Source organism: Papio anubis, chromosome 7, assembly GCF_008728515.1.
Source record: "Papio anubis isolate 15944 chromosome 7, Panubis1.0, whole genome shotgun sequence".
Lineage (NCBI taxonomy): Eukaryota > Metazoa > Chordata > Mammalia > Primates > Cercopithecidae > Papio > Papio anubis.
Genome location: NC_044982.1, coordinates 141,584,287 through 141,605,378, shown reverse-complemented (window position 1 = coordinate 141,605,378; position 21,092 = coordinate 141,584,287). Strand labels below are relative to the sequence as shown.

Here is a 21,092-nt window from a genome sequence, read left to right as displayed (position 1 = left end):
TTCTGTTGCTCAGGCCGCCTAATTTTTGTATTTTTAGTAGAGACGGGGTTTCAGCATGTTGGACAGGCTGGTCTCGAATACATGGCCTTATGTGATCCACCTGCCTCAGCCTCGCAAAGAGCTGGGATTATAGGCATGAGCCGCTGTGTTGGGCAATGCCTCTTCATTTTAGACCATATAGGGTAACTTCCTGACGTTGCCATGGGATTTGTAAACTGGCATGACGCTGGTGGGAGGGTAGCAGTGAGGACAACCGGAGGTCACTCTCATCGCCATGTTGGTTTTGGTGGGTTTTGGCCGGCTTCTTTACTGCAACCTGTTTTATCAGCAAGGTCTTTAAGATCTGTATCTTGTGCTGACCCTCCTATGTCATTCTGTGACTTAGGATACCTTAAGTGTCTGGGAAGGAAGCCCGGTATGTTTCCGCCTTATTTTACCTAGCCCCTATTCAAGATGGAGTTGCTCTGGTTTAAATGCCTCTGACAGAGTGACTGGAGTTTCAATTTAATACCTCCTCTCAGGGAGGAGAAAGAGAAGGAGAAGGACCCAAAATAGATAAGAGAATTGCCCAAAGATGGCAAAGGCCCCCTTTTGGACAGGGAGGAGATAAAGGAGAGGGTCAAGAGTCCATCTACCCTGTAAGGCAAACCAACCTGCCAGCCAAAACCGAAATGAAGTCAAGTTCATTGTATTCATAGCTTTGTTTTTTGCTTTCCCTTAGTTTTGTTTTTGTTTTGTTTTGAGACAGAGTTTCGCTCTTGTTGCCTGGGCTGGAGTGCAATGGCACAATCTTGGCTCACTGCAACCTCCACCTCCCGGGTTCAAGCAATTCTCCTGCCTCAGCCTCCCAAGTAGTTGGGACTACAGGCATGTGCCACCATGCCCGGCTAATTTCTGTATTTTTTTTTTTTTTTTGAGACGGAATCTCGCTCTGTCTCCCAGACTGGAGTGCAGTGGCGCGATCTCCACTCACTGCAAGCTCCGTCGCCTCCCGGGTTCACGCCATTCTCTTGCCTCAGCCTCCCGAGAAGCTGGGACTACAGGCGCCCACCACCACGCCCGGCTAATTTTTTTTGTATTTTTAGTAGAGACGGGGTTTCACCACGTTCGCCAGGATGGTCTCGATCTCCTGACCTCGTGATCCGCCTGCCTCGGCCTCCCAAAGTGCTGGGATTACAGGCGTGAGCCACCGCGCCCAGCCTAATTTCTGTATTTTTATCAGAGATGGGGTTTCACTGTGTTGGCTAGGCTGGTCTCAAACTCCTGACCTCAGGTGATCTGCCTGCCTTGGCCTCCCAAAGCGCTGGGACTACAGGCATGATCCACCGTGCCCGGCCAAAGTGAGACCCTTAGTTTTAAAGTAAATGCTCCTATGGATTTCTCTAAGCATATCTGGCTGAAATTAGCGGGAGTAGGAGATCCAAGATGAGAAGGGGTTTTGAGTGTTAGGATACCAGCCCCAGAGCCTGAGGTGGTGACTGGACTGGAAGAGCTTAAAGTTGAGGGTGGAAGGCTGAACTTGGAAATGCATTGGGAGTTTCATCATAGACAGGAGCACCACAAGAGAACTCAGAGAACCTGATTCAGTTTCTAATTTTGTAATCCATTCACTGTGATCCCTAGCAGTGTAATATTAATAATTGTTCAGCTTATTTTCTTGTCTGTAAAAAGTGGAAAATAATGTTTGTCTTACCTATTTCATAGCAACACTGTAAGAATCAAATGGGATTTTGTATTAAGGGAGGAGACCACCCCTCATATCATCTTATGCCCAATTTCTGCCTCCAAAGAAAGAAGAAGTAAAAACTAAAAGGCAGAAATGAAATCCACAGGCAGACAGCCCGGGCGCTGCACCCTGGGCCTGGCAGTTAAAGATCGACTCCTGACTTAATTGGTTCTGTTATCTATAGATTACAGACATTGTATAGAAACGCACTGTGAAAATCCCTGTCTTGTTTTGTTCCGATCTGATTATCCCTGCATGCAGTCCCCAGTCACATACCCCCTGCTTGCTCAATCAATCACGACCCTCTCACATGCACCCCCTTAGAGTTGTGAGCCCTTAAAAGGGACAGGACTTGCCCACTCGGGGAGCTCAGCTCTTGAGACAGAAGTCTTGCCGATGCCCCCGGCCGAAGAAACCCCTTCCTTCTTTAACTCGGTGTCTGAGGAGTTTTGTCTGCCGCTTGTCCTGCTACAGTATATGAAAGCATCTTCCTTCACCACTTTACCAGAAAGAGACATTAAAGACCATGCCACCTGAACTAAACTACAAAGCAAGGGTATGGGCAAATGCTAATCATCAAGAATTCTCAGTCGGGGGTGGTGGCTCACCCCTGTAATTCCAGCACTTTGGGAGGCCGAGGCAGGCAGATCACTTCAGGCCAGGAATTCAAGATCAGCCTGGCCAACGTGGTGAAGCCCCATCTCTACTAAAAATACAAAAATTAGCCGGGCGTGGTGGTGTACTCCTGTAATTCCAGCTACTCCGAAGGCTGAGGCATGAGAATCACTTGAACCTGGAAGGTGTAGGTTGCAGTGAGCTGAGATTGCGCCACTGTACTCCAGCCTGGGCGATAGAACAAGACTCTGTCTCAAAAAAGAACTTTCCACTTACGTTTGTCTCTTCTTCGGATTGCTAAACCCAGTCCTTGGTTTATTAATGACACATTCAGACTTATTTAGAACTTACTTAGAACTCCACCACACATTGTTACTTCATTCCTATCCTAAGCTGTTTTTGCATCCATAGCACCTGACCTCGTACTTGCAGCAGGAACCCTGTAAATACTCATGGACAAATATATGCAAATATTTTAATCAGAGAGAGTTTATCCATAACCTTAAATTCTCCTTTAACATAAACATTTCTATTTCTTTAAGCTGGAGTGTAAGGCCATTTCTGAGAAATTTTTTAAGTGGTGATGTCAATGTGTCTTATAAGATCAGTGATTATTAATACACTGATAGTTCGTATTTATACTATATCTATTTCAAAGAACATTATAACATTTAGGAATCAAGCCAGAACAAAGAAGCAACTTCAGACAAAGTGACTCTTTTGTGGCCTCTAGTAACTTGTGGCTTCAAACCATGAAGGCCATTGTATAAACTCCTTTGAGGGGTTATTGTGAGAATTAATTAGATTAAAATCTGCAAAGTGCTTTGAAGTTTTTCCAGAATTCCGTTATAAATAAAGATGACATTAATTTTTTTTTGAAGTATCTTTATGTCGGTCCTCCCAGAATCAAATGTAACAAGTTCACCTGCTATTGAACTGCCTGTGTTCCCTGAAGCAAAAACCCACGACTAAGCCAAATTTTACCTTTGGTGATTTTAAGCTGACCACAAGAGCACACACAATGGAGCACAATTTGTTGCCTTTATCACAAAGAGCTTGGTGTATGATATGCATGATGCAGTGTCTCATAATCCCTATGCCCCATGGTAATTACATATAAATTACTGTAGTTATTACAGCTATTTTATAGTGACCAATGAAGTTTTACCCTCCTCTTTGTTATTTATATTTGGATAATTTACATTCAGTTCATTTACAATAGGATTTAAAGCAGCCTTATCCCTAAACAATGTAAATGCTGAAAAACTTTCCTGATTCCAGTAACTGTTTAATCCTCATTGTATGAACAGAAGCACAAGCAGCTATTAAAGACAGGAGTCTTATATTCAACTGTCTAACAGCTAGGGCTCCTTGGGAACCCCTTCTCCTTAGTCTCCTGGTCTTCTCTGATCCCAATCTTATCCCCAATGACCCCCTCAGCCCATGCTGTCCTCCCCCCTTCCCAAGAAGGAGCAGCTCTGAATATTCTGAGTGCTGGGCAGAAACTGTGGAGCAGCCCCAGGTGGGCCCTGGGGAACAGCGGGATAAGAGGCCTGTTGTAAATGAGGAACCTGTCTGGCAGGTGACCAACCTGGTTTGCTTGGGACTGAGGGGGGTTCCCAGCACATGGGACTTTCAGTTTACTGGAACTAATTGACCTGGGCATTAGATTAGGGTCTGGGACCCTGATATTGGCGGAGTCTTTTCTGGGTGGGGAGAGAATCTTACTTGGGAAACACACCTTGTTCCTTTTGGTTCCTGCAGCACACTGGTCTGGGTATGTCTTCTCAGGGAACTCTGGATGTGACTCCTGTACATGAAAATGGAAGAGGTCAGAGTTGTCCAAGAGGGAGGCCAGCCACATCCAGGCAGGGCCCCCATGGCCAGAACCCTGCTAGAGCCACCAAGGTCCCAGGTCAGTTCTGCAGCTTTGCAGGTGTTGAAATGACACCTGTGGGTCAGGCTGGGGGAACGAATGTATGTTAAACAACTGCCCTGAGAGACTGGGTGGATTACTGTTCGATTATCTTCCTAATCCTGGGGGAATACACCTTTGCCATTTCCCTGGATGGCCCCCTTCACAGGACCAGTGATATGAGGAGCCAAGTTACCTTAGAGCTAGAACAAAGGTTTTTGTTTGTTTGTTTGTTTGTTGAGACAGAGTCTCCCTCTGTCACCTAGGCTAGAGTGCAATGGCACAATCTTGGCTCACTGCAACTTCCGCCTCCCGGGTTCAAGCGATTCTTCCGCTCTAGGCTCCCAAGAAGCTGGGATTATAGGCACCCGCTATCATGCCTGGCTAATTTTTGTATTTTTGTAGAGATGGGGTTCCACCATGTTGGCCAGGCTGGTCTTGAACTCCTGACCTCAGGTGATCCGCCCGCCTCGGCCTTCCAAAGTGCTGGGATTACAGGCATGAACCACCGCACCCAGCCTAGAACAAAGGTTTTGAAAGGAGAAAAAGGTTGGTTGGTTGGTTGGAGACAGGGTCTTGCTCTGCTGCCCAGGCTGGAGTGCAGTGGTGTCATTTGGGGTCACCTCTGCCTCTTCCTATGTGTAATTTTTTTTTTTTTAGACGGAGTCTCGCTCTGTTGCCCAGGCTGGAGTGCAGTGGCGCAATCTCGGCTCACTGCAAACTCTGTCTCCCAGGTTAAAGTGATTCTCCTGCCGAGGCCTCCAGAGTAGCTGGACTACAGGTGCCCGCCACCATGCCCGGCTAATTTTTTGTATTTTTTAAGTAGAGACGGGGTTTCACTGTGTTAGCCAGGATGGTCTTGATCTCCTGACCTCGTGATCCGCCAGCCTTGGCCCCCCAAAGTGCTGGGATTACAGGCGTGAGCCACCATGCCCAGACCCTATGTGTAATTTTTAAGTGAAAGTGCAAAATCCTAGTCTAATCTTCCCGGAAATTTTTCCCCAGGCCCACATCAGGTGAGGCCCACAGATAACCAACCCCTCTACTATGTACTGATTCTTATAATTTAGAGGAGGACACTCACGTACTACTACTCTAACTGTCTTTAATCCTCCCAGTTGTGTTTAGTCCTGAGTTGTGACCTCAAAGCTCATAGGCCTGTCTTCCTTTTGTAAATAGTTTGGATATTTTTATCTCAAAGTGCATTATTTTGCACTTGCTCCCATGAGTGCTCGTTTGTCAATTGTCAGATCACATGGTCAGATTTATAGGCTCTTCTGATTATCTAGCTCAGGGATTGGCAGACTTTTTCTGTAGAAGTCCAGATAATAAATAATGTCAATTCCACCACTATTGGTCTGCAGTTCTTCTTATGGTAGCAGTTGTTGCATTTCTCTGTGGGAAAGAAAAGAGGATTAAACACCTCTTTCTTAGCAAAACAGAGAGTAGGCATATGTGTGACAGACACAAGATGTATTCTGTAGTTTTGTTTGGCAGGAGATGATCCATTTCAAAACAAATTAAGAAGACTTGGAAAAAATATAATTCAGTATTTGAATAATGCTGTTTCTTGTTCTTTTAAAAAAATAATTTTAGCGGCCGGGCGCGGTGGCTCAAGCCTGTAATCCCAGCACTTTGGGAGACCGAGACGGGCGGATCACGAGGTCAGGAGATCGAGACCATCCTGGTTAATACGGTGAAACCCCGTCTCTACTAAAAAGTACAAAAAACTAGCCGGGCGAGGTGGTGGGCGCCTGTAGTCCCAGCTACTTGGGAGGCTGAGGCAGGAGAATGGCGTGAACCCGGGAGGCGGAGCTTGCAGTGAGCTGAGATCTGGCCACTGCACTCCAGCCTGGGCGACAGAGCGAGACTCTGTCTCAAAAAAAAAAAAATAATAATAATAATAATTTTAGGCCAGGCGCACTGGCTCACACCTGTAACCCCAGCACTTTGGGAGGCTGAGGCGGGCGGATCACGAGGTCAGGAGATCCAGACTATCCTGGCTAACATGGTGAAACTCGTCTCTACTAAAAATACAAAAACTTAGCCGGGCGTGGTGGCAGGTGCCTGTAGTCGCAGCTGCTTGGGAGGCTGAGACAGGAGAATAGCGTGAACCCGGAAGACGGAGCTTGCAGTGAGCTGAGGTCGCGCCACTGCACTCCAGGCTGGGTGACAGAGCAAGACTCCATCTCAAAAAAAAAAAAGTAATAATAATAATAATTTTAGCTTTGCAGCAATCCTCAGGTGTCAGTCAGTCACTCTGCCTTGTAGCAGCAGCCAACAAGAGAGTAAACAAATGAGCATGGCTGTGTTCCAATAAAACTTTATTTATGGAAACTGGGATGTGACTTTCATATAATTTTAATGTGTCACAAAATATTAGTTTCTTTCCATTTTTTTCAACCACTTAAAAACGTAAAAACCATTCTTAGTTTGCAGGCTGTACAAAAACAGGCACTGGCGGGATTTGGCCCAGCACTTACTGACCCCTGATCTAGACCTATCTGTGTAGAAGTGTTGTTAGAGGTTTTATCGCATATGCTCTCCTCCAGATCATTACACATGTTAGTGTGTCCTTTCCTAGCACGGATGCCCGAGACTTAGGCTCTTGGTTTCATCAATCCTCACTTCCCAATGTTTTTAAAAATTTATTTATGTATTTATGTATTTATTTACTTATTTTGAGACAAGAGTCTCGCTCTGTTGCCCAGGCTGGAGTGCAGTGGTGCCATCTCGGCTCACTGCAGCCTCTGGTGCTCCTGGGTTCAAGCAATTCTCTACCTCAGCCTCCTGAGTAGCTGGGATTACAGGTGCCCGCCACCATGCCCGGCTAATTTTTGTATTTTTAGTAGAGACGGGGTTTCACCATGTTGGCCAGTCTGGTCTTGAACTCCTGACCTCGTGATCCACCCACCTCAGCCTCCCAAAGTGCTGTGATTACAGGTGTGAGCAAAAGCACCTGGTCTATTTTATTTCTTATTTTTATTTTTATTTGTTTTTCTTCTGAGACAGACTCTCACCCTATTGCCCAGGCTGGAGTGCAGTGGCACAATCTTTACTCACTGAAACCTCAGCTTCTGGGTTCAAGCAATTCTTCTGCCTTAGCCTCCCAAGTAGCTAGGACTACAAGCACCCACCCCCATACTAGGCTAATTTTTTTTTTTTTTTTTTTTTGAGACGGAGTCTTGCTCTGTCACTCAGGCTTTAGTGCAGTGGCGCGATCTCGGCTCACTGCAAGCTCCACCTCCCAGGTTCACACCATTCTCCTGCTTCAGCCTCCTGAGTAGCTGTGACTACAGGCACCTGCCACCATGCCCGGCTAATTTTTTGTATTTTTAGTAGAAAAGGGGTTTCACTGTGTTAGCCAGGATGGTCTCTATCTCCTGACCTCGTGATCCACCCGCCTCGGCCTCCCAAAGTACTGGGATTACAGGCGAGAGCCACCAAGCCCAGCCTCATGCTCGGCTAATTTTTGTATTTTTAGTAGAGACAGGGTTTCACCATGTTGGCCAGGCTGGTCTTGAACTCCTAACCTCAAGTGATCCATCCGCCTCAGCCTTTCAAAGTACTGATATTACGGGCATGAGCCACTGTGCCTGGTCCTCAAATGTAGTATTAAGGTGGCAGTATTTATACCACCCAACTGCCTTTGTTTGGGTCGGGTATAGCTGGGGCCCTGGAACCCACCAGAGTGCTAGCTTGTGGCTGTTCAAGCCTCTTAGTGGCTCCTGTGAAAATACACTGGACCTTTCTTTTTTTTTTTTTTTTTGAGACGGAGTCTTGCTCTGTCGCCCGGGCTGGAGTGCAGTGGCCAAATCTCAGCTCACTGCAAGCTCCACCTCCCGGGTTTATGCCATTCTCCTGCCTCAGCCTCCTGAGTAGCTGGGACTACAGGCGCCTGCCACCTCGCCTGGCTAGTTTTTTGTATTTTTTTTTTAGTAGAGACGGGGTTTCACGGTGTTAGCCAGGATGGTCTCGATCTCCTGACCTCGTGATCCGCCCGTCTCGGCCTCCCAAAGTGCTGGGATTACAGGCTTGAGCCACCGCGCCCGGCCACACTGGACCTTTCAAAATGGAAATCTGATTGTGTCTCCAACTTCTTCCATGCCTCCACCCTCAGCTCAGGCACTTGCTTTCCTCCGAGCTGTGGCTGCGCTAAACTTATGTTTTCTGGGGTTCTGACCACAGGCCTTTTCATGTGCAATTTCCTCACTTGGAATGCCTTTCTTCATAATTCCTTTAGCTAGTTAATTACGTAAGCTCTCTAGAGCCACTCTCCTCCATGGCACCCATCATGCCTCAAGTCTGGAAGAGTCCATTTGTTACATGTTTCACTGTGTGATGTTATCTTCATTAGTGGCATTATTTGACTAATGGCTGCTACTAACTCTCATTAGACTCTAAGCTCCAAGAGAGTGGGGGACTGTATCTTTGCACACCACTGTATCTTCTGCACCTGGCACTGTGCCTGGCACAGAGTAGGTGGTCAACAAGCACCCCAGTAGGCCACGGCCTGCTGCCTGGGGCACTGATGCCTATGACAGTTTCCTCCCTTTACTAGCAGAGTGAACTTAGAGGAATTATAAGATCTCTTTGAGCCTCAGTGTCCTTCTATGTAAAATGGAGGTAATAACATAACTAGTGTCTTTGGGTTATGGTGACTTAAATGAGATGATGTGTCTGGCACATGGCCCGATCTAGTCACTACTAGATTAACATTAGTCTCCTTCTCCCTTCCTTTTATTGAGGTCCATTCCGTGGGTGCCTGACACCCAAATATCACTTGCCCAGATTCTCCCAAGTGCACGGGTCTCCATCTTTCTGTTGAGAACTGCACAGTTCCCATCGATAAATCCAGAATTAGAGATGTGACTACCTATGCCCTTCATATATCTGCTGCCTTCCCAGGAACTGTCACTTGGGCCTCTACTTCCCTCCCCTACCTTGAATCAACAGGCCCCACCCATTATTTTTGCTTCTGAGCTAGTTCCTTATTGCCTCACAAAACATTTCACTTTCACACAACTCTTGTTATTAGCCTGTCCTTTGGAAACCTGTCCAAGGTTTTATTAAGGTTTCTAGGTGAATAATACTAAGCTGTTCTTTATCTACTTTTCCATTTTTTAAACCACATAAAAATATAAAAACCTAACAGAAATTTGTCAAATTTTTTCTTTGAAGATATCATCTTGACAGTCTTCTCTGAAATTAATTTTATTTATTTAACTTGCCTATTTCACAAATGAACCATAATTTCCTAGGTTCCCTTTATAAATTTTTAAATGATAATAAATATTGTCTTGTAATAACAATTTTAATATTTTGTGCCCACTGTGTTAGGAACCTTACATACACTAATTAATTAATTAATTATTATTATTATTTGAGACAGAGTCTCACTCTGTCACCCAGGCTGGAGTGCAGTGGCACAATCTCGGCTCACTACAACCTCCACCTCCCGGGTCCAAGGGATTCCTGGGCTTCAGCCTCCTGAGTAGCTGGGATTACAGGCATGCGCCACCACGCCCGGCTAATTTTTTTGTGTTTTTAGTAGAGACAGGGTTTTGCCATGTTGACCACGCTGGTCTTGAACTCCAAGTGATCCACCCACATTGGCCTCACAAAGTGTTGGGATTACAGGTGTGGGCCACCACGCCCAGCCCACTATTTAATATAATCCTTATAACAATCCTGCATAGTGGACACTATTGTTCCCATTGTATACATGGAATAAATAAAATTTTATAAATATTTTGTTCTAAGTCACACAGTTAGGAATCAAGATTTGTATCAGGTTTGTATGAGTCAAGTGCCCATTGTTTTTCACTCTGACGTTTTTCCTCTCTTCTTATGCTTGTTGGTTCATAATGGTGGTGGGGAGGGTATGTGTGTCATATTTTTACTTTTCCAACCTCCTAAATGTACATCCAGTTGTTATAACCAGTTACCCAATTTTGCCAATGGCCCCTCAATGTCATGTTGCACTTCCATCAGAAGTTGGGTAGGTCTTGAAGTATCATCCTTGTGTTGAAAACAGTAATTATCCATCAATCTATCCATCCACCCATCCATTCAATATTCCTTAAGAGTCTATACCAGATGCTATACTATGTGCTAAACATGTCTTAGGCCAAAGAAATGCGTCCCTAGTTTTTAAAATGAAGACATTGTGGAGTTAATGGAAGAGGCATTGGTGGGTTGGGGCATTAGGATAGGGATGGAGAAGAGAAAGGAAGGGAAAGGAAAGAACTTCCTATGAAGTCATTCACCTGGGCACATGAGTATGATGGGGGAAGGCAGGGGAAGATATTGAGATTCTTACACAGCAAGATAGGAATGATAAGGCAAAACCAACAGAATTTTGCCCTAGCATGAAATACTGCCTGTTTGTGGTACCTTATGATTTTCAGTTCCCTTCTCCAGAAGCTGATACTTTCCTGTATCTCTGATGTTCTGTTTACTTTTTTTCAAGCCACTTTTAGAAATTGGCCAGCGTATGGACATGGTGGTGCAGCATATGGATGTGGTAGTCCCAGCTACTTGGGAGGCTGAGGCAGGAGGATCACTTGAGCCTGGGAGGTTGAGGCTGCAGTGAGCTATGACTGAGTCTCTGCACTCCAGCCTGGCATGATGACAGCTCACTGCAAGCTAGGTTAGTGGAAGATAAAGGCTCTCTCAGGCTGCCAACTCTCAGGCTGCCAAAAAAATCAAGTTTCTGACTCTAATCAGGTCTTGAGAGCAAGACCGTCTCAAAAATAAATAAATAAATAAATAATCAGCCAACATAGATGTTAACCTTTGCATTTTGTGTTCTCTGTGTAGGTAGCATCCCCACTTATCTCAACAGCCTACCAGAATTGTGACAGTAGATTCAAGTTATGCTTTTTAAAAGTTTTAAACTGATTTACTGGACTTAAGAAGGGGTTTACTTCTTTTTTTTTTTTTTTGAGATGGAGTTTTGTTCTTGTTGCCCAAGCTGGAGTGGAATGGTGTGATCTCGGCTCACTGCAACCTCCGCCTCCTGGGTCCAAGCGATTCTCCTGCCTCAGCCTCCCGAGTAGCTGAGATTACAGGCACGTACCACCACATTTAGCTAATTTTTTGTATTTTTAGGAGAGATGGGGTTTCACCATGTTGGCCAGGCTGGTCTTGAACTCCTGATCTCAGATGATTTGCCGCCCTCAGGCTCCCAAAGTGCTGGGATTACAGGCGTGAACCACCACGCCCGGCCTACTTCATTTTTTCCCTTGGTTTTCCATGTGTTTGTATGTGTGTAGTAGTCTGTTCTCACACTGCTATGAAGAAATGCCCAAGACTGGGTAATTTATGAAGGAAAGAAGTTTAATTGACTCACAGTTCCACATTGCTTGGGAGGCCTCAGGAAACTTACAGTCATGGCAGAAGGCAAAAAGCAGGTGCCTTCTTCACAGGGCAACAGGATGGAGTGAGTGCAAGCAGGGGAAATGCCAGATGCTTATGCAACCATCAGATGTCATGAGAATTCATTCACTATCAGGAGAACAGCGTATGGGAAACGGCCCCCATGATCCAATTACCTTCACCTGGTCCTGTCCTTGACACGTGGGGATAATGGGATGAGGTTTGGATGGGAACACAGAGCCAAATCATATCAGTGTGCATGATGAATGCATGTGCACACAAGTGTGTATAGATTTGTACATGTGAAAAGCAAGGGGGACCTGGATTGTTGTTCAATCATTAAAACATGCTCAGTCAGAGAAATCCTGGTGACTAGAAGAGTCCTCACAAAGTGGCCTTTATCTTGGTAAGTTCATTGTGAAATCAGACTCTGAAACTTGATTTTATTAACAGCCTGAGAATGCCTTCATCTCCCACTAACCTAGCTTACGAAAACTTGTAAATACAAAGGGAAATATCGTGAGTATGCAAGAAAGTGTTTGTATGTTTTAGAGATCCATACTAAAGTAAATGGTTATCTTGGTCAGCCTGGGCTGCTACAACAAAATACTATATACTTGGTGGCTTAGAAACAGCAGGAATATGTTGCTCACATTTCTGGAGGCTGAAAAGTCCAAGATCCAGGTGCCAGCAGATTCCATGTCTGGTGAGGGTCTGCCTCCTGCTTAAGAGATGGCTGTGTGGGCTGGGCGCGGTGGCTCACGCCTGTAATCCCAGCACTTTGGGAGGCCGAGGAGGGCGGATCATGAGGTCAGGAGCTCGAGACCATCCTGGCTAACACGGTGAAACCCCGTTCTCTACTAAAAATACAAAAAATTAGCCAGGCGTGGTGGCGGGCGCCTGTGGTCCCAGCTACTTGGGAGGCTGAGCAGGGGAGTGGCGTGAACCCGGGAGGCGGAGCTTGCAGTGAGCCGAGATCGCGCCTCTGTACTCCACAGAGCTAGAGTCCGTCTCAAAAAAAAAAAAAAAAAAAAAGAGATGGCTGTGTTCTCCCTCTGTCCTCACATGGTATAAGGGGCTAGGGGCCTCTTGAGATCTTGGCACTTATCTCATGAGGGCTCTGTCTCCATGACTTAATCGTCTCCAAAAAGGCTCCACCTCCTAATATCACCTGGGTGGGGTAGGATTTCAACATATGAATTCTGGGGGACAGAAACATTTACACCATGGCAGTAGGGAGGGATCTAGGATTTTCTTTAATATAGTTTAGTTTTTAAAAGTGGGAGAAAGTGAAGCAAGTGTAAGAAAAACTTGATTATGATCAAACATGGTTATAGGGTATTTCATACTATTCATTATACCTTATATATATTCATCATATTATTTCCTTCACTTTTTTCCTTTTACTTATTTAAAAACCTAGAATACTTTTGTATGTTTCAAATTTTTCTTTTTTTTTTAACTTTTATTTTAAGTTGAGGAGTACACGTGCAGGTTTGTTATACAGGTGAACTCTTGTCGTGGAGGTTTGTTACATGGATTATTTTGTCACCTAGGTATTACAAGCCTAGTACCCACTAGTTATTTTTCCTAATCCTCTCCCTGCTCCCACCTTCCACCTTCCAGTAGGCCCCAGTGTGTGTTATTCCCCTCTTTGTGTTCATGTGTTCTCATCATTCAGCTTCCACTTATAAGTAAGAACATGTGGTATTTGGCTTTCTGTCCCTGCATTAGTTTGCTAAGGATAATGGGCTCAAGCTCCATCTATGTCCCTACAAAGGACATGATCTCACTCTTTCTGGTGGCTGTAGAGTATTCCATGGTGTATATATACCATATTTTCTTTATCCAGTCTACCATTCATGGACATTTAGGTTGATTCCATGTCTTTGCTATTATGAATAGTCCTGCAACAAACATATGTGTGGATGTGTCTTTACGATAGAATGATTTATATTCCTTTGGGTATATCCAGTAATGGGATTGCTGGTTCAAATGGTAGTTTTGTTTTTAGATCTTTGAGTAATCACCACACTGTTTCCCATATGGTTGAACTAATTTACACTCCCACCAACAGTGTATAAGCATTCCTTTTTCTCCAAAACCTTGACAGTGCCTGTTATGGTTTTACTTTAACCACAGCCATTCTGACAGGTGTGAGATGGTATCTCATTGTGGTTTTGATTTGCATTTCTCTAATGATCAGTGATGTTGAGCTGTTTTTCATATGCTTGTTGGCCGCATGTATGTCTTCTTTTGAAAAGTGTCTGTTCCTATTAATGGAGTTGTTTTTTTCTGTAAATTTGTTTAAGTTTCTTTAAAATAGTTTAGTTTAGTTTTTAAAAGTGGGAGAAAGTGAAGCAAGTGTACGAAAATCTTGATAATGATTAAATCTAGTTATAGGGTATTTCACAGTATTAATTATATATATTCATTGTATTATTTTCTCCACTTTTGTGTGTTTGAATTTTTTTCTTTCTTTCTTTTTGTTTTTGAGACAGAGTTTCGCTCTTGTCACCCAGGCTGGAGTGCAGTGGAGTGATCTCAGCTCACTGCAACCTCTGCCTCCCAGGTTCGAGCGATTCTCCGGTCTCAGCCTCTCCAGTAGCTGGGACTACAGGCATGAGCCACTATGCCCAGCTAATGTATTGTATTTTTAGCAGAGACAGGGTTTCACCATGTTGGCCAGGCTGGTCTTGAACTCCTGACCTCAGGTAATTCACCCTCCTCAGCGTCCCAAGGTGCTGGCATTACAGGCGTGAGCCACTGCACCCAGCCTGAAATTTTTCTTAATATAAATTTTAAAAATATTAAGAAAATGACAATAATTTACAGAAATAAATAAAACAGTCAGGTGGCCTGATTATTCAAGTTACCTTAACTGGATATACAACATAGAAAACTAATTTGATTAAGACTTCTGGGTCCACCTGCAATCCTAGCAAGGACAGATAGCTGTAGGATCCAAGCACAGAAGATTAATGCCCTACTGGTTTAGTCTGTGTGTGCTATAACAGAATACCTTAGACTGGGCAACTGAAAAAGAACAGAAGTTTATTTCTCACAGTTTGGGAGGCTGGGAAGTCCATGATCAAGGTACTGGCAGGTTTGGTTGTCTGGTGAGGGCCTCATCCTCTGGAGGGGAGGTGGAAGGGTAAATTAACCAAATACTGCCCGAAGCTTCTTTTATAAGGTACTTAATCCCAAACCTGAGGGAGGAGCTCTTACGGCCTGATTGCCACTTAAAGTCCCCACCTCTTGAAACTATCACTTTGCAGCCTGGCCAACATGGTGAAACCCTGTCTCTACTAAAAATACAGAAATTAGCCAGGCAGTAGTGGTGTGCACCTGTAATCCCAGCTACTCAGGAGGCTGAGGCAGGAGGATCACGCAGAGGTTGCAGTGAGCCGAGATCACGCCACTACACTCCAGTCTGAGCAAAAAAGTGAGGCCCTGTCTCAACAAAACAAAAATTCTATCACTTTGGCAACATCTGAATTTTGGAGGGGCCGTATTCAAATGATGGTACCTACTATCCGTATGAAATGAGGTAACTACCTGTTTTTGTTCTCATGTCTTTCTTCAGAAAAAACGGATTTGATCTCTGTTTACTAAATTACAACTTCAGTACAGTCCTGCCTCCCCCAAAATACTCACAGAGCATCTTCGAGGGGCCCAATCTCTTTGATTGCTCATTTACAGCCTCCTGGTTTACTCCAACAGATAACTGATTCCCTCCTTTGCATTGAATTCTTGCTAGAATAACCTTCAGAGAGTGACTCATTCTCTCATCTGCAAATTTTTTTTTTTTTTTTTTTTTTTGAGACAGAGTCTCGCTCTGTTGCCTAGGCTGGAGTGCAGTAGTGTGATCTTGGTTCACTGCATCCTCCCTACCCCAGGTTCAAGTGATTCTCATTCTCATCTGCAAATCTTGAGGAGTGCCTCACTATTGTTCCTTCCTCACACCAACCATATCTCAGATAGTGCTATCCATTATCCAGCACATAGCACAATTAAAACCTAATCTGCTCTAATCCCAGTACTTTGGGAGGCTGAGGCAGGTGGATCACCTGAGGTCAAGAGTTCGAGACCAGCCTGGTCAACATGGGGAAACCCCATCTCTATTAAAAACACACACAAAAAAGCTGGGCGTGGTGGTGGGCACCTGTAGTCCCAGATATTTGGGAGGCTGAGGCAGGAGAATCAATCACTTGAACCCGTGGGGCAGAGGTTTCAGTGAGAGGGGATAGTGCTACTGCACTCCCGTGAAAAACTCTGTCAAAAAACAAAACAAAACAAAAAACCTAATCTGCTCAAGTCCACCATGAACAAGCCTGTGGTCTGACAAGGGAGTGCACTTCAGAATTGTGAAATGCTGCCCTCAACAAGGTGTTACGGGTGGGTCTTTGTTCTTAGAGCTCCCAAGATGGCAGCAAGCCTTTTGTTCTCTGACCAGAGGTTCTTGGCCTCACCGATTCCAAGGAATGGAACCTTGGGCCGTGCGGCGAGTATTATAGCTCTATTAGAAGCTGTGGGTCACGGAAGAGAACCATGAAACCCAGCGACTAGTGTTCAGCTCAATTAGGCACCTAGCTGTGCAGGAACAATGGTGAGCCTGTAGCTGGAACGGGAGCAGCAAAGGGCACCTCGCTGGATCAGAAACGCAGTGGACACCCTGCCGGATCCGGAGGGGTGGAAGTCAACGGTGGGTCTGTGACAGCGGCGAACAGCAGTGGTGGACAGTGGGCGAAAGCTCACCTCGAGCCGGAAGAAACACGGACCAGAAGAGTGTGCAGTTGCAAGATTTAATAGAGTGAAAACAGAGCTCCCATACAAGAGGAGGGGACCCAAAGGGGGTTGCCCCTCCCTGCTCGAATGCCTGGGATTTATATCCCAATCATTGTCCCTCCCCCTGTGCTCTAAGATGATAAATTATTTGACTATTTCTTTACCTCCTGCTTTTAGCTTAATTAGTGTTTTAGTGAGCCCTCTTTACTACCTGATTGGTTGGGTATGAGCTGAGTTACAAGCCCAGTGTTTAAAGGTGGGTTTGGTCACCTTCCCCAGCTAGGCTTAGGAATTCTTAGTCAGCCTAGGAAATCCAACTAGTCCTATCTCTCAGTCCCCGCTCTCAACAGGAAAACCCAAGTGCTGTCGGGGAGGTTGGCCAACGACCACTCTAACTGCTTCCTGCTGAACTGGGGCATAGTAGGGGTCATGCAGTTGAGATTTCCTTGGGACGGGTGCCTTCAGTGACATCAAACATTGGAGCATGGGCTAGCAGGCCAGTCCAGGGGTCTGCGGTAGAGCTTAGTCATGGACTGCATCTAGGGCTCCATTTGAGGAACTTATAGCTTCGCTTCTGGAAGAGACAAACTTAACAAGGAGGTTAAAGATAAAGGGATTGAAACGTATAGCTTGAAGTGCAGGGGATTATTTCTTTGGCACACTTCACAGGCCCTGACTATCCACTTGATAGATTTGAAAAGGCCTGGTCCAGTAAATAATGATTTGGCCATCTGATGGGTGCTATCAATGCCTAAGTGAAAGGTTTGGTGAAGAGTTTTAAGTAATTTCCATTGCTTAGCTCCAGGCAAAAGTATTTTTCTTTCTTCAGTGGCTAGCCACCCTGAGGGGAGGAAACTATGTCCTCGTGAGGTCCCCCATTCTATTTCTTCTGCTGAGTACTGGGGCTTGGTTTCCCGGAGGGGATTACACACCTCTCGCTGCCGTAGGGTCCTTCAATAAGCATTTCTAATCGAGGATCCCACTCAGGCTCTTTATTTCAATATCCTTTACAGTTCCCTTCTATTTCCTTTCCTTTTCCTTTCTGATGACCCTGGAAGTGTAAGACCTGTACCCTTTGTATTTCTGCACAGCCACAATAATCTCCTAATGGCTTCCCAGATGTTTGATAATGTTCCCTTGAAGTTGTGGGAATTCCCTTTCTCTCTCCATATTGCAATGGAGGACTAGGGTAAGCATATACTTAGAGTCTGTATATATATGTACCTTTTCCTCTCTCCTGCCTCCTAGTGGCATTGGCCCCCTGCTTTTGCTAGGGGATGTTCTCCCCAACAAAAGGAGTGGGGCTCTCAGGCATAATTAGAAAGGCATGTGAAGAGAGTGAAAGTTCCCCAGTCACAACTTAGTGGCTGGTGAAGTATCTAGTGACTGCCTGTCCTAGGGACCTCGGATAGTGACAGATCTGGAGGACAGTTGTCCAGGACAGAAGAGTAAGACTGAGGGAGCAAAGCAGTGTCCAGGGAGACAAGAATCCGCCCCCACGTCACATCCAGCACCGTGATGCGATGGGTACGGTTGCCTGCGCCCCAGTCCGCCCACCCAAGCGCAAGCCTGACCAGTGACCCCACCCGCAGTGGGGCTCTCAGTGATTCCTGACATAAGGGATGTGGGAAAAAGGTGGCTTATTTCTTTTTTTTTTTTTTTGGACGGAGTTCTCGCTCTGTCGCTTCAGGTTGAGTGCAGTACGGATCTCAGCTTCACTGCAAGCTCCGGGCCCCTGAGCCCATTTTATTCTCCGCCTCAGCTCTCCGAGAAGCTGGGACTACAGGCGCCCGCCGGCCTCGCTAGTTTTTGTATTTTAATAGAGACGGGGCCTCACTGTATATTGTATACCCTGCATCTCCTGACTCGCGGATCCGGGCCTCGCCTCGGGCTCCCAAAGTGCTGGGATTGGCTTGAGCCACCGCTACCGCCAGGGTGGCTTATTTCTATTCGGACAGTTTTTTTAACATGTCCTTGTAGACTCCACTGGAAGCAAGCCCTATTAGGCATTTGATTTTCCCAGCCTTTCCCTTTTCCAGAGCCTCCAAAGTCTGCTTGCCTGAGGGTCATGACTAAAGTGGTGACCTTCTTTTTATCCCGTTTGTCCTGTTCTGCCCGCTCCTCCTGATCTCTATTATAAAAAAATGGAGGTTGCCAAGTTCAGTAGGGTTTCTAAGTTTTGCTCCAGGCCTAAGGTGGACTTTTGAAGTTCTTTCTAATGTCTGCAGCTGACTGAGTGATAAACTTATCCTTTAAGATTAGTTGGCCTTCAATAGAGTCAGGTGACAGAGAGGTATGCTTCCTCAATACCTCCCTTAGTCTCTCCAGAAAGGCAGTAGGATTTTCTTCCTTTCCCTATGTTATAGTGGACATCAGTGAATAATTTATAGGCTTCTTTCTAGTTTTCCTTAGTCCTTCTAGCACTCAAGTTAGCATTGTCTGTGGCACCAATCTCCATGTTCTGATTCTGCGTCCCAGTGAGGGTCTACACTGGGAACTGCCTGCTGGCCTGTGGGGAATCATTCTCTTTCCTCTGTTGTCATCCTATTATTGACCTGACTGAGATACCAGAGATCGCCAAACTCTCAGGCTGCAGTTAGGGCGGCACTTCTCTCATTTGGGGTTCATGTCTGATCTAGCAGTAACATTGTCTCTCTCCATATCAGATCAAAGGATTGTCCTAACCCTTGTAAAACATCAATATAGCCATCCGGGTTGTCTGAGAATTTACCTAGGTCTATTTTAATTTGCTTTAAGTCTGAGAGGGAAAAAGGTACATGCACTCTGGCTGGGCTGAATTCTCCAAAATACATCTTAGGGGCATTTTTGCCTTGGAGGGAACATTTCCCATCTGAAAAAAGAACATAGAGATGCCAGCACCCCTAGTCATTTCCTGATGAGCATTAGTCCTCGAGCGTCCTCTATGGTCCTAATGCTTATTGCTTTCCAGGGTGCATAACCACCCACGGACCTCTGCTTATCGGATTAGTTACGCTCACCCATGTAGCAGTGCTGCATCTGTTTTCCCACCTTTCTTGACCACAAACAAAGGGGTCCCGGCTCCTGGATTCTAGTGGTCCTTTACCAGCATGCCCAACATTGCCTTTGCACTCAGGGGTGAGTTCCAGAGCTGGGCTGGGTTCCTGAGTATTTCATAACAACCAAGCTGCCCCATCAAGATGTACTCCCATAAACAACAGTTCTTATGCAAATTCATTTCAGAGAGGGTGTAGGTAACCTTTTAAGTCAGGATTGAGATAGAGTTTTTTGATTCTGTAAGTACTTTAAGACTTGGCTGAGTGCAAATAGCTTTCACCTTTGAGCAGACCAATTATTAGGCAATTTTCCTAACTCTGCTTCTATAAGAGTTTCCCTATTAATTACTGAATACCTATTGTGTGTGCGTGTTTTTTTTCCCTCAGTCACCTGGGAGGACCCATCTATTGTCCTGTCCCGATGGGAGTTCCTCCTAGGTCTGGTCAGACCTTTGTATGGTAATTAAGATTTAAATCCCTCATTAGGAAACCTGCTAGGTTAAGGGAATTTTCAGTGGTTAATGTTAAATCACCTTTTTCTAACAGAATAGCCCCACACTTTAGATTTTTGAGTTAGTAACCTACCTTTTTGCTTTATTTGACTTAGAATAGTTCTGAACTGGTGAGGTGTGCTCACAATGAGATTTCCTCTAAAAGTTATTTTTCTAATTTCTTCTGTTAGCAAAGCAGTTGCCGCTATAGATTGAATGCATTTGGGCCACCACGGGTGACTGGGTTGAGGATTTTTGATAGGAATGCTAGGGGTTGTCAGTGGTCTCAGTGCTTTCGGGCTATGCCCTTGTTTAACAACAAGTTGGTATTGGAATGTTATAGGGTCATGGAGAAGACCTTCAATTATTAATTATAGGTTCTAAATTTACCTTGCTTCTAAAGGAATAGGGTACACTTCTTTTCTTTACTACTTCTCTCTTTCTTTCTCTCTTTGACTTTGTCTCTTTCTTTGACTCCCTCTTTGACTTTCTGTCTCTTCCTCTCTCTCTCTGCCTCTTTTCCTCTCTTTGTAGATGGATTTTGGAAACACAGAGGAAGGACGTTCCCTTGTTGCTCCCATTTGCCGCTATAGGAATATGCGCCTCCCTTTAATTTACTCAATTCGCTTTCATCCTAATCTATTATGTTGTCGTAGACCTAGTTCCAGTTGTTAAAGTATTGGGTTATCAGTTCTAAGGCCCTGGCCAAGGAGCCAAGGCTTGGAGATTGTATTGCAGGGAGGATAAGCTGGGTAGAAACTGGGGGGAGGAGAGCATATTATACAATGGGAAAGCAATTCTCTTAGCCATTTACAAACTTGGGGCCCTGGCAAGGGTGGTGGGGAATGGGTCCCACATAACTGCCCATGTCGAAGCTATATACCTAAATTCGGGGGGCACCGGGGCAAGACTCCCTGGGTTCATAGCCTAGATGCCTAAGGACGTAGCGTAGAGCTTCCCTAGATCCCTTTGGCGATAAAACTTGCTTTAATACTTGGGAGAGGGAGTGAAAGTCTGAAGCACTAGTATCTAGCAGGCAGGGATCAGAGGAAGTAGATTCCGAGGTAAGGAGAATTTTGGGGCTACACTTTCGAGAAAGTTGTGGCCGGGACCCAGAAGGTATGGGTCAGAAGGAGAGGTAG

The 21,092-nt window shown here is 45.2% G+C and overlaps 1 protein-coding gene and 1 non-coding gene across 2 annotated transcripts in view; both read left to right on the top strand.

The window, feature by feature from the left end:
• LOC103885799 (putative Dresden prostate carcinoma protein 2) overlaps positions 1-21,092 on the top strand; it is a 36,700-nt gene that overhangs the window by 4,172 nt on the left and 11,436 nt on the right. Inside the window, exon 2 of the mRNA XM_021940532.2 lies at positions 4,106-4,256. Coding sequence (XP_021796224.2) covers positions 4,106-4,256 — 151 coding nt within the window. The remainder of the gene's footprint in view (positions 1-4,105; positions 4,257-21,092) is intronic.
• LOC116276221 lies at positions 5,599-5,726 on the top strand. The gene has a single exon (XR_004185651.1). It is a non-coding gene; the product is annotated as a small nucleolar RNA SNORA41 (small nucleolar RNA).